General features: G+C 41.7%; 2 protein-coding genes across 3 annotated transcripts; one reads left to right on the plus strand and one right to left on the minus strand.

The window, feature by feature from the left end:
- Window positions 1-11: 11 nt before the first annotated feature.
- On the plus strand, window positions 12-1,474 carry nme4 (NME/NM23 nucleoside diphosphate kinase 4). The gene is made up of 5 exons (XM_029508060.1): window positions 12-147; window positions 685-815; window positions 901-1,002; window positions 1,091-1,203; window positions 1,354-1,474. The coding sequence occupies exons 1-5, from the start codon at window positions 12-14 to the stop codon at window positions 1,472-1,474; spliced, it is 603 nt and encodes a 200-aa protein (XP_029363920.1).
- A 1,214-nt stretch (window positions 1,475-2,688) lies between these two features.
- On the minus strand, window positions 2,689-10,140 carry eps8l1a (EPS8 signaling adaptor L1a). 2 transcript variants are annotated; one of them, XM_029508623.1, is made up of 15 exons: window positions 10,023-10,140; window positions 9,250-9,351; window positions 8,535-8,643; window positions 8,354-8,412; window positions 7,335-7,470; window positions 6,702-6,790; window positions 6,524-6,598; window positions 6,306-6,454; window positions 6,027-6,215; window positions 5,742-5,850; window positions 4,963-5,103; window positions 4,713-4,875; window positions 4,277-4,439; window positions 3,635-3,767; window positions 2,689-3,186 (listed from the first exon to the last, which is right to left on the minus strand). In XM_029508623.1, exons 3-15 carry the CDS (start codon window positions 8,641-8,643, stop codon window positions 3,100-3,102), a joined length of 1,602 nt encoding a protein of 533 aa, XP_029364483.1. In that variant the 5' UTR covers window positions 9,250-9,351; window positions 10,023-10,140; the 3' UTR covers window positions 2,689-3,099. The 2 variants fall into 2 exon arrangements, with proteins under 2 accessions (XP_029364483.1, XP_029364484.1); XM_029508624.1 differs by lacking the exons at window positions 9,250-9,351; window positions 10,023-10,140 and adding an exon at window positions 9,045-9,171.
- Window positions 10,141-12,412: the final 2,272 nt, after the last annotated feature.

Raw genomic sequence — 12,412 nt, forward strand, 5'->3', positions numbered from 1 at the left:
AGCCTCCAAACATGATCCTGTTTCAGAGCGGCAGAGGACTTTTTAACACAACTGGACGACACTTCTTCTCCAGGAACCAACACATCGCCAAATGTTTGGTTCCTGGATCTCCGTCTGCCAGGCTGGCCGGACACCGGAGCGCATCCAGTAAGTGACTGAACTCTTTTCTGTGAGAGAAATGAACTTGGATGAGGGAACTAACTTAAACTACTGTTTAAGGTTTCATTCCTAATCAATAAATGTGTGACGATGATATAAATGTTTTTTATTAAAGAGCAGATTATTATTTGTGCTGAGTGTAAGCCACTGCGTAACGTATTTGTCCTGAAGTTAAAGGACCCGTTGAGAAAACAAAGTGGTTTGCCAAACTCAGGGGTCATGAACTGGAACTGGGTTAGAGGGACAGAAGGCGGAGGTGATGGTGATGGTGGGGAAACAAGCGGGCCCGGACGCTTCATGGCGCCGTACCAACATTAAAATGTCACCGGACCACGTTGTTCTCGTGCCAAACACTTCTGCGTTTAATTGATCGAGTGTAGTCATTCATTAGCTCTGCCTAGTGCGCAGGCGCGACTCATCTGGCAGTGTTTGTGATGTGTCTGTTCACAAAGTGGAGTTTGGGGGGTCACTAACAGGATGATGGTGAACATCTGATCAGCTGATCTGCTCTGTCTGATGCTGCAGGTTGCTCAGGTGTTCAGGAGCGGACTCTCATCGCTGTTAAGCCGGACGGAGTTCAGCGTCGTCTGGTTGGACAAATAATTCAGCGGTTTGAGCAGCGAGGCTTCAAGCTGGTCGGCCTGAAAATGGTGCAGGTATGGAAGAGTGTTTTATGATGTTTAAGTAAAGTGGAACATCCCTAGTCATTTTTGTTAAACTACAGCTGTTTTTTTTGACAAGGTGTCTGAGGATCTTCTGTCTCAGCATTACGGCCAGCTGAGGACCAAGCCCTTCTACCCCAGTCTGCTCCACTACATGACCTCAGGACCTGTGGTGGCTATGGTGAGGGCTCCATCTCTGACTCTCATTTTTACTTCACCAGCGACTGTTAGTGCACAGCTCTTTGTGTGTTTGGTCTATTTTTGTTCAGGTGTGGGAAGGGCACAATGTAGTGCAGACATCACGCTCCATGGTGGGACATACTAACCCTGCTGAGGCCCGGGCGGGCACAGTCCGCGGAGACTTCAGCATCCATGTTAGCAGGTGACCAATCATACATTTCAGGACTGTATGAAAATCCTACCCAAATTATGAATCCTGTATAACCACAGAATGCATTTTTTTTTTTTTGAGGGGGGGGGGGTTCTTTTGTATCTTGGAGATAAAATGTTGATGTTTGCTGGTCATTTAAAGGAACGTGGTCCACGCCAGTGATTCACAAGAGGGAGCTCAAAGGGAGATCCAGCTGTGGTTTCAAGGAAAAGAGCTCCTGAACTGGGACTGCTGTGACCAAAGCATCACCTGTGAGGTGTGACGAAGCTGAGACCTGAACGCAGCAAGAATCAGTAAAACTACCTGTCCTGCTGCTCAAAGGTGTGTCTCTCGTGTCAGTGGTGGGGTCATACATTAGTGCAATTATAGTCCCAAAGAGTTTTATTAAAATAAATGTGACTTTCAAATAATTAACCAATTTAATATTTCTCAGCCACTGATTTTCAATTGAATTTTTTAAATCACATCTTAAATGGATGTAAATGCACAATAAAGCCTCCCTGAAGAATAATTAATGAAAGTTAAATATTATAATTTAATGAATTACATACTTAGCAGTGTTGTTTTTAGGTGTATTAAGTGCGACGCTAAACAGCAAAATAAGTTACTTGAACTATGTCCTTAAATACCTGTGTAAAAAAAAAAAAAAGGGGGGGGGGGTTAATTCTACTTGGCTTAAAAATTTAAAACAAGGAGATAAAGTGTGGAGCAGAAAAAAATCATTGCGAAGATGTCTAGAGTAAGGAAGAGTATATGTCAGGAATTGTGAATAATTCTTCTAATAATCACTGTTTACACATTTTGTTTAATCTCAGGTGGACTACAAATGTACTCAAGCAATGTGTTTATCACTTCACAGCGCTGTAGGATGACACTTTACCTCCACAAAACGGATATTGGTTTTTAGAATGACTTGCTTTTTGAATTATTTATTTCTTAATAATGACTTAATGCTGTTTGTCACGCACTTAAATTATGAATCTGTACTACTATTTTAGCAGATACTGTTTTCAGCTGAAATAATTCCTGTATTTCGTATTGCCTGAAAAACATAAAAACACTTATGTTTTTCGGTTGGGACTCTTATCTAACTGGAAAGTTACACCTAAAATACAAACTATCGCCACAATGCTGTGACAAATTCTATCACCGCAGTCCAGTCTTTGCTGAAGACGTAGTGCTGTAAATGTGAAAACAGCCGCAGCTCTTCACATGGCTGCTAAGTATTGAGTTTTGATGGTTTGGCTATCGAGGGAAACTCATAAATGACTCCTCTAATTAGATCATTTGTTTGATGTATTGAAGAGGCAACATCTTAAAACTTCATCTCACAGAAGGTCACTGCTGAAATTGTATGAACTAAGTTAAAATGTGTATTTTATCTAAAACAGCAACTCTCTACAACAAGTAGCATCATCTTAAAGCAGGTTGACATGTAACCAATAACTCTAAATCAATCAGACGACAGTGTTTTGTGGAGAGAAACATTTTAATCATAAAGCATAAAGCATTTCATGGGTTTTATACTGTAGCTTGGAAAAGTAGTTCAGTCCATTGTACTAGTGTTTACCTTGCAACTATACCACATTAAAATGATCATGTTATATTTATTATATGGCATATGCAATCGTCATGTTTCAAATAATTGATAATTGACTCAAATAAATGAAAAGAAAAACTTTAAACTCTGAGTTTTAGTTAGTGACTGACTTTAACGCAGCTTCTTGCCTTATCAATCTGTGGCACAGAAGAGATAAAACAACAGGTATGACTAAAAAATTAAACTCCATCTGCATTTCTCTCTGTGGCCCAAACTGTTAGCAACCCTACATTTATGTCCAATAGTCTTTGATGCCACATCTGAATTCATGGACGTGGAAAACTCGCTCAGAATACGTCTGGATCTGATTTCAGACCAATCTTCAGCTTTTGCTTCTCCATCACTGTCTCTAATTCTGAGGCCTTACGCACATCCTGAGGAGACACAACAGAGGAGGAATTTCAAGGGTGTTTTTTTGATACATGCATTGTAGATATTTGGTCATATATTAAACTAAAGTCTGAAAAACACAGGTGAAGCTAAATAAACCTTGTATGTGAAATTTCTCTACTTTTCAGATCAAGGACAAAACGGTCCTCAACTCCTTAGTAACTAAAGGAAAACCCCCAGTTCCACCATTGACCTATAAGGTACCCAGCAGCTTTTGTGCATTTTGAATTCATAAATTGAAAGGTGAATAGTCTCTTCTCAATGTAGGTCAAGAAAAAAGTGCTAAAATGAGACAAGTCTTGCATAGCCCAAGGCTGAGCAAACAACTGGCTCAGGACTCATTGACTCAACAATAACCTCAGAAAGAGAGAGAGAGAGGGAGGGAGAGGATGACTGAGTGAGTGCGTACAGCCAGAGTAAGACTGGACAAACCTCAAGAAGAGCCTTCTGCACCATTATCTGGCTGTAAACTCGTGCACCTTCCTCTGGTGACACTGCACGGAGCTCCTCCTTATTCAGGGAAAATAGCTGCGCTGCTGTTAAAATGCCCAGACTCTGAATTGTCCTAACAGAGGAGAAAAGTGCAGCGAACTCAGTGTTGGTTCCTTTTCGCCTTTTTATTGTCAGAGAAAATTGCAGATACCAGTGCCATGACAAAGAATCCAGTTGCTGAAACGTAATTGCGACACAAATTTAGACATGTGGGGGGCGCTAGTGTGCACCTAAACAGCATGAACAGTGCACTCATCTGTGAAAACCACTTAACATAAAAGCGTCCAATAAGCACCTCTGGACACCTCACTGAAGCCTCCTCCACTGAAACAATAAAATCTATTTTATTTTGAAATTACCTGGTACTGTAAAAGCCATTACGCCACTGGATAGAAGGAAGATGCCTACATTTAATCCGTTTTAGCACACAACCCATGTTGGATGTGATATTCTACAGGGTAACTACAGGAGCTTGAGAAGAGGAAACATGGCTATAAGCGAGCCAAGAGGTTCGACTGCCTGACTGAATCAGGTTGGAGGAAACTGTCAGAGCTGGAGGTGTCTCCAGCAGTGGACACTCACGGTGGCCTGAAGCCCTTGGCGGTGAGCCAGGCCTCCACCTCAGCAGGGGGCGAGTGGTAGTTCAGGGGAGCCAAAGTGTCAGCTGTGCGGGAAACCACCGGGGGCCGGACTGAGCCTCTTTTCTCAGCCAGCTTCTGAAGAAGCTCGTCATTCATTATCAGGACTGCACAGACACAAAACTCACATGCAGACCAGCACATTGCCATAAACAGCCAATAAACAATACGGTAAGTTTAAAGCATCGTTCTGTATTTTCAAACTTGGTTTTAACCTCCAGGGTTTTGAATGTTACTTGTGTGTTTGGCATTAGCATCTTAAAATTGAGAAATCTCTACAACATAGTGCTGTTAGAATTGTGTGCTGTTGACTAGGCTCTGGATGCAGATTTGTTCAATGAGCAAGTCCCTTTAAAATTGGTACAAATGAAGTTTGTTACCTCGGTTACTATCTTCCCCCATTGCTGTAGATGGTAAAATCATGCTCTGCGGCCGCACTGTTGGGCTGGTTGCAGTTGGACTAGTCCCAACCGGGCTTGATGGAGCATATGGGAAAAACTTTGTCGAAGGGCTCAGAGGGCTCAGGGGGCTCAGAGGGGTCCTCTGTGGTGTCAAATTAGGAATTAATTAAAAACTGCTAAATGCATGAGATTGAAAACCACAGTGTGTTTTCAAGGTGTGTGGTTGTACCTTTGACTCTGTGCGTTCCACTAAGTTATCCCTCTGTGTGTTGTTCAGAGCAGACAGCGGCTCCAGGATGTTAAAGGGAACAAATCCAATCTGGTCAAAACGATTTCGACACTTCCACCATCGCTTTGATGACTCAATTACCTGTGGGGAAGACGCCACACAAATCAGTTGGGTTCTGTGACAAACTCCATCTATATATCCTGGATTAAAGAACACTTTTGCTTTGTTTCACAAGTTGAAATATGAACTCAAACACAGGGGGCTATTTCTGTTTTGTTAAATCCATGTCAGCGAAAGCTTCCTCTTTGCCAAGTTATCGCACCTACATATTAAGGTAAGACAAGCACAGCAGCTGTGCCTCCACCTGGTCAATGTGTACTTTTCACACACAACACAATGACAAAGATGCCACATATTTCAAGAGGGCTTTTACTTGGCATGCTGAATGTCGAACAGAGCCCTTTGTTGTCTCCGGTGTCCTCCAGCCCCTTCACCTGTAACAGCGTCTCAGACCGACAACCCACACTGCACAAACTACCAGAAACCGACTCTTGATAGGCCACAACTGTCAGGTGGATGGGTGGTCTTGGCAAAGAAGGAGTTCTCACTAATTCAGATTTCAAGTCATTTGTGAACAACTTTTGCAAGATAAGTCTTGTTCCAAAAAGGTCTTAAATGACAATGAAAAATGTGATCAAAAACAAGTGTCCCACATGTGTTTGCGCTCAGTTTATGTAGTTTTACAGGTGTAACAGGTCGTTCTAATTATCGGTTTTTACCTCCAATGTTTCCCCATGTAGCACAGAGAGTTCACTGCTGTTTCTGGCCACAAAGTCATAACTGCAGCAGAAAAATCTTTCTCCCTCCGGTGGGAGCCTGTTTCCATCTCTGAAAATGTCGTTTCAAAGCATAAATGTAGACGATGACAAATCAGAAATCATTGCTCACTAACTATTTTACTGAACACCATACTGTTGTTTACATCTATCAGGAATTAGGCTGTTATTGCCACTGCTGTTATAAGAAATAATTATGATTTCTTCTTTTCATGTCTACAGGCTTACACATCGTCTGTGCCTTCATCAGGGTTCTCTGCCATTTGTCGTGCCTCCCTCCCTTCCCTTAGAGCATCCTGCTTGTGCTGCAGCTTGATGGGATCTTCCAAATGCTGGCCAGATGAGTCATAAGCCTGAGGCTGCCATCCATCAAGGAAGACAGGTGAATACGGAGGAACCGATAAATTGAGGTGCGAACTGGGGAAAGAGGGGGTTTGGGGTTTTGTTAGTACAACATGGCACGCTCTAATAACAACAATTTGCACAAGTATGCACACAAACACAGACTAGGGTGAAGTCCAGTTGGGCCCTAGTGAAGTCCAAAGTTCCTTTTCCTCTTCAGTGAGATGCTCCTGAAGCAGCACAACTGCCCCACTGGTCATAGCTGGACTAACCACTGCCATGCCTAACCCCGGCCCTCCGGTGGTTTTCACCATCTGTGAAAAAGGTCACCGTGGTCAGTGTCACACAGAGAGGAGCCTCTGAAAGAAACAATGGTGACTCACTAGTCTAAGAGGCACGAAGATGTGATGCAGCAGGTCCGGGGCGGCCGGCTGTGAGATGAATGACTTGACACGGTCCTAGAGACAACAGTAAATAGTCATGAACATTTTTTGATTTCCAGCAGTTTCATCACACTGTCATCACATTCTTTCAGTTGCCACATGACTTGTCTGCTCTCACCAGGAGACTGAGGGAGTACTTGATTTTCTGAAAGATGTCCACAAAGTCTTCTGCTGGTGGAGGGCAAGCTTTTGTGGTCAACAAATCATCTGCACACACACAACAGCACAGTTAAATAGCTAGGAAGTCAAATAATAATAGAAAGTATAATTACCAAAGAATATTAGAAAGATTACAGTAAAATAAAGTCATGCTTCATCATGCTTGTTCCAGCAAGCACCCTTTTACAAAGCAAAGTCAATGACTAATGTCATATGTTCATTGTCTTTAGTCTTGTCTGTGGTTACACCTAGCCCAGTGTTCACTGACCAGAAATCAAGGTTATCAAGGCAAGCACATACAAGAACTACCTATCACACCTCAACTGCCAGGTCCCAGCGATGAAGTCACAGTTGTTGAATGTGAATAATTGGATCGTTTTTCTCAACAGCTAATTCATGATGGGAACACCATCAACCCAAAATAGTGAATGAAGCATATTGTTGTGTTTCTTGCTGATCCAATACTGCGGCCAAGAATTTTCTAAATGATGTCGTTTTCACTTGGCAAAGTGTCTGTTGAATAGTGTGCAAATGTTCATCCTGTGGCAAGTTTCCTGCTTCTACTTGTTACTCTGCACCCCCCTCTTCTCACCTTCCTGGTTTGGATTGTTGCTCTTCCTGCTCCCCTTCTTCTTCTTCCTCTGGTTGAGAATGCTCTGGGCCTCAGCCGTCTGTTGCAATCGTCCCATGAATCGCTCCACATCGTCAAAGCAGTGGTTCAGAATCCCCTGACAAAAGACATACGCTGAATGTTTGAGCTGCCCGTGTAATTAACAGAAACTATTTTAATAATGTGTGCAGCGCAGTTATGTTGTACAGTTGAAAAAGCTATGAGTTAAGCCAAACAAGATACAAAGAGCCACCACATCATCTAATGTAATAGCCCGGAGATAACTTTACACATGTAGGGCTAATCATGTTCAATAATTGTGATGGAAGAGGCGTTGGCTTATTCATAAACTTCTAATCTGTTAATCTTATTTTGTCCAAACACCACATCCACATGAACATCTTGTGAATCAAAGCTTACAACAGCCAGCCATGATACAACTTTAAACAAAAAAGCAAAAACAAAGTATTTTTAACAATCTCTTTCCAAGGGCACCAATCCTTTTTCTGGCATTTGTCTCACTTTTCTTTTCAGGTATTAAACAGAACACCACTGGAAATATATGTTTTGACGTTACTAATTATAGAGTCTAAAATAAATTGCTCTATTTCAACAGACAAACATCCCAAAGGCTACCTGTGACACATTTTAATGTGAAGGCCTTTTTCTTCAGTAAGAGGTGGCCACGCCTCAGAATATTACACTATCACTGCTGAGGCAGTTTTCTTCCTTCTTTAAAAATGTACATACAAATACAAATGTGACAAATAACAAATGTTTCTTTTTTTCTGCTCTAAACAATATGCAGATTGCTATCACCTCATCACTGCTGTTATGTCCTCACTTGCATATAGACAGTTTCTGTCTCTTCGTTCAATCAGGGTTTCACACTTTGTTTAAATCTTTGCACATGTTGCCATCTGCTCTCAGTTAAAGATAAACACCTGGTCCACATTATTGTCTACGCAGATGAAGAGCTAAACTATTACACATGTACACACCACTTCTCTCTCTGCGTTCACCGAAAACGTATGACGGGAGTCGTCGTAGTCTCGATTCTCTGTGCAGAAGAAGAAAAAAGCCATTAAACCAAACTCAATCATGAATATAGAAAAAAACAGAGCCAGAATTAGTCGACTGGTTCTAAGCAGGAAGATAGTGTGCAGAGAAGAGTGTACCTACCTTTGCTAGAATATCTGTAGATTGGCCAGCCACCAGGAGGCCGCTGCTGACTCGGGGGTATCATGACCTGGACCCCTGGAGGCTTTCTGGGGACCACCTGAGCAGACATCTAGCGTGCAAGCATGCAAACAATAAATCAAGTATGCATATTCTGCAAGGAACAGTGTTTAAAACATTTCAGCTTTTTTCCTTCATATCAGCTTTACCTGAGTCAATGTTTTCATAATTTCTTGTTCCTTCAATGCTGTTGTCTCAGCCCCAAGATTCACTGTTATCTCAACTGATTTACAGTTTTTAACTGATCTAGACCAATATTTAATAAAAGCCGATGAATAGCGATAGATTCCTAAAGCTGATTGGAAGAATGCAAACTATTCTGTGCAATTGCAGGTCTGTGTGCGCCAAAGTGACACATGCATTTGACAGGAAAAACCACTGTCAGGTGCATGAAATGCAGCTGACAAAACCACCAGAGCTCGATGGAGACATACACTTTAGCTCTTTTCTCACCTTCCACCTGTAATTTCTCCTCCAGCAGGTTCAAGAAGCAGTGAACACCACTGCGTTAACTCTTTCCAACTGTGCCCTCACACAGTGTTCACAGTGTACAAAGCGTCTGATGCAAAGCAGCTGTGTAACATATGACAGGTATCACACACACACACGCAGTTTACACAGCAACGTTAACACCTTAAATCTAGATTCATCACTGTACCTTTTAGTGCGGCTCCAGTGTTTAAATCCAATGCACAGAAACCAATCCCTGTGCTGAGCTGTATGTGCACTGAGCTTAGCTGTTTACACGGGCACGTTCCACCTTCAAGAGAAATGCACAAACGAGAAAAACGAGTCTGACATTAGTTTCACACTCGACCTGTGTTGCTTTCACTCTCATCTCTCTCTCTCATGCACGCACTCACTCCCTCCCATTCTCCTCCCTGCATCTCTGTGAGCGTCTCTTTGCTTCAAACAGGCATTCCTACCATCCACTGCCTCTGGTTTGTGCCACAGGGCTTCCATCTGAACTGCGACAGATGCTATTCCAAATATGCAACGCAGCCTTTCTCAAACTCCAACACCAATTCAGCGTTGTCAAGTTTTGTTTGAGAACTGTAGAAAATTGAGATTTAATGATCAATTGATTGGCCTAATAACTAATTAGGTTTGAGCGCTCCCTCTGAAATTCTACCACCTACCAATCCTACACTAAATGCCACTCATTGCTTAAATTACACCAAAAAAAAAAAAAAAGCAAGTCTGAATTAATGGCATCCATTTAGAATCTGAGATGTAAAGTGAAGTGAATGTTAGATGTTTATTGGTTCAAAGTTTTTTTTTCCAAGTGCAAAGTCAGAAGGCAGAGATAACCTTTTTTCAAATGTCTGAAAAAGAAATGATAAAAAAAATTATATAGGAGAAGGATTTAAACCTTTAATATTGGGTCTCAGATCGATATTGAATGTATGTAGGTAAGTAGCAGAAAAACACCTGAATGTCTGGTTGGCTCACACTTTTGGACCAGCTGCTCTGCTGTGAGATATCCGGGAAGATGTTGACTGTGTCACGGGAATGCAGGAGTGAGGACCCAAATGGAGGCGCCAGAGGCAGGCACATGAGGGCTGGGAAGGCAATCAACAGATGGGAAGCTTGACAGGATGACAGGGAAAAAACAAGGACTTCAAAATAAAACAGGAAGTGACAACAAAATTAAACTGACCCTAACACAAAGACACAAGGGCTGACTGACTGTCTGACCCTGACAGACTGTAGCAATAGTATACTTGGACAGAAATTTTACAACTCTGCAGCTGCCTTGTCTTGGCCATGCTTAAAGCCTGACTACACAAAAACATTTTCAGAACTGTTTCCCCGTGTTTAAATTAACCTAGTTAGTTTGTTTTACTAATGTTGACAGATCACATGATTCTGACCTGCAGTTGATCTCCATTATTCATTTAGGATTTACTGTGCAGTTCTCAGTGATGTATTGATTTCCAGATTGACCCTTGTGATGCACAGTCCAATCGCAGGGGTGAAGGCTGATCCTGTGATGTAAATGGGAAGAAGAGGGAGCGGACACTTTCACTCCTGCTGTTTCAGCCTCTGCTGCTGCGCTGTGTGTATTTATCTGTCACTTTCACTGAGACAGGAAGCAAATGACACAGGATGCAGGGTCGTCCTGTACTCACACAATTGCGTGAATTGCACATGTTTTACAGTCCTGGCATTGGCAATAACTTTCTGCATTAATACTAAACTTAGGCATTGAAAATGAAATTTGCCATTGAAAACAAAACCTGACTTGAAAAAGTTAACAACAGCAACTTGTATTGGAAAACAAATTAGACACGGCAAAAGGTTCCACTGGCACAAACAAATGGCATTAAAAGAACTAAAGCACTAATATATTACAGTCTAATCGCCTCATTTAGTTTAGGTATTGTCATGGCGACACCCTGACCCAGAGACATTTCACGTTCTGAGGATGGTCTTTATTTAGGGGCGTCGTCGTGTCTCACCTGGTAGAACAGATACCATTAAAGCTTGATACAAATAACAGCACAGATTTTTGTATCCTAACAGTGATGACTTGTTGTCAACTCACAGTCAAAGGTCCACTTCGCTGTGACATCTTAAAGTTCTGTGAAGACACTTCTGGACGCTGTAACTCAGGATGGAGAGAGTGGGGCCGTATTTCCTGCAGCTTGTCTGGCTGGTGGGGACCCACAACTAACCACCACCACAAGGTTAGTCAACTGCCTTACTTGAGCGGACTTCTGCATTCATGGCACAATGAGCAGTTGTTTCCCATCTAACAAAAAAATAAAACAGTGGAAGAAAAACAGATTTACATACTGAGAGTGAACATTTGTTTTAACGTCAGAAGATATGAAGAAAAAAATAAAAAAAAAAACTAAAATCCGAGTTTTGTTTGTTTTGTTTCTTTTTTTAGTTTCACCACCCACATAATTTATAATTAGACATAGGTTTCCTTCTTCAGTTTTAGTTTCCAATTTTTATTTTTTAAATGTCAAAATGTTATTGCAGGGCCTCATTATTTAGTGTCATCTGGCACATTCTTGACACTAGAGGGAACAGGGACCTAATATTCAGTCAACAGGTGGTGGAGACAGGGAATTTACTACTAACTGCTATGGCCCAGTTGTGAGGCCACACAACTTGTCTCTTTCCATCAGTGTCATGTCAGATTTATTTAGCTCCAGGAATTTTTTTTCTTTCCTTTTCTTACCCAGAATAAACTTTTTCTTTATCTTTTAGTATAAACTATAAGATAAGGGTTCTCCATTGGAAAGTTGGTGGCATAAAAACATCTCTGCAGCTGCAAACTGGCATTGCCTTTGGCGTGTTAATTTAGTGTAATTATCTTTTGTTTGTAGGAATTGGTGTTACAACTCTGCAGAGGTTTGCCTGTTCTCTCTCTGTAGACTTACTGCTGTGAACTAGCTTTATTTATGCAGCTCATTTCAGAGTCTATGTGCTTTACATAAAAACAAACATTTAACATTAAGAATAAGGAGGGGGAATAATAAAACACTGTACAGAAAAATACAAACGAACGAAAACAACACTCACTTCTTTCCTGCTTTTCAGCATCAGTTATTGACTGAGTTCAGCTGTTCATTGAGGATTATGAGAAGATGATGGCTTCACGCAGCTTTTGCTCTTCAGCTTGTGATTGTACACAATCACGGGCTATATTTGTATGTAGAGTAAATCAAAGCGGAGCAGAAGCAGAACTCCAGCCTGTGTTTGTGTTTAGCAGCAGGGGTTGACCGCGTTGCTCCTTTTGTCCGATTGTAACAAGTCAGTCAAAGTCGGGTCATCGCGCTGATTGGTCGAGCTGCAGAGTTTGTTAG

The sequence above is a fragment of the Echeneis naucrates genome, chromosome 8, assembly GCF_900963305.1.
Source record: "Echeneis naucrates chromosome 8, fEcheNa1.1, whole genome shotgun sequence".
NCBI classification, from domain to species: domain Eukaryota; kingdom Metazoa; phylum Chordata; class Actinopteri; order Carangiformes; family Echeneidae; genus Echeneis; species Echeneis naucrates.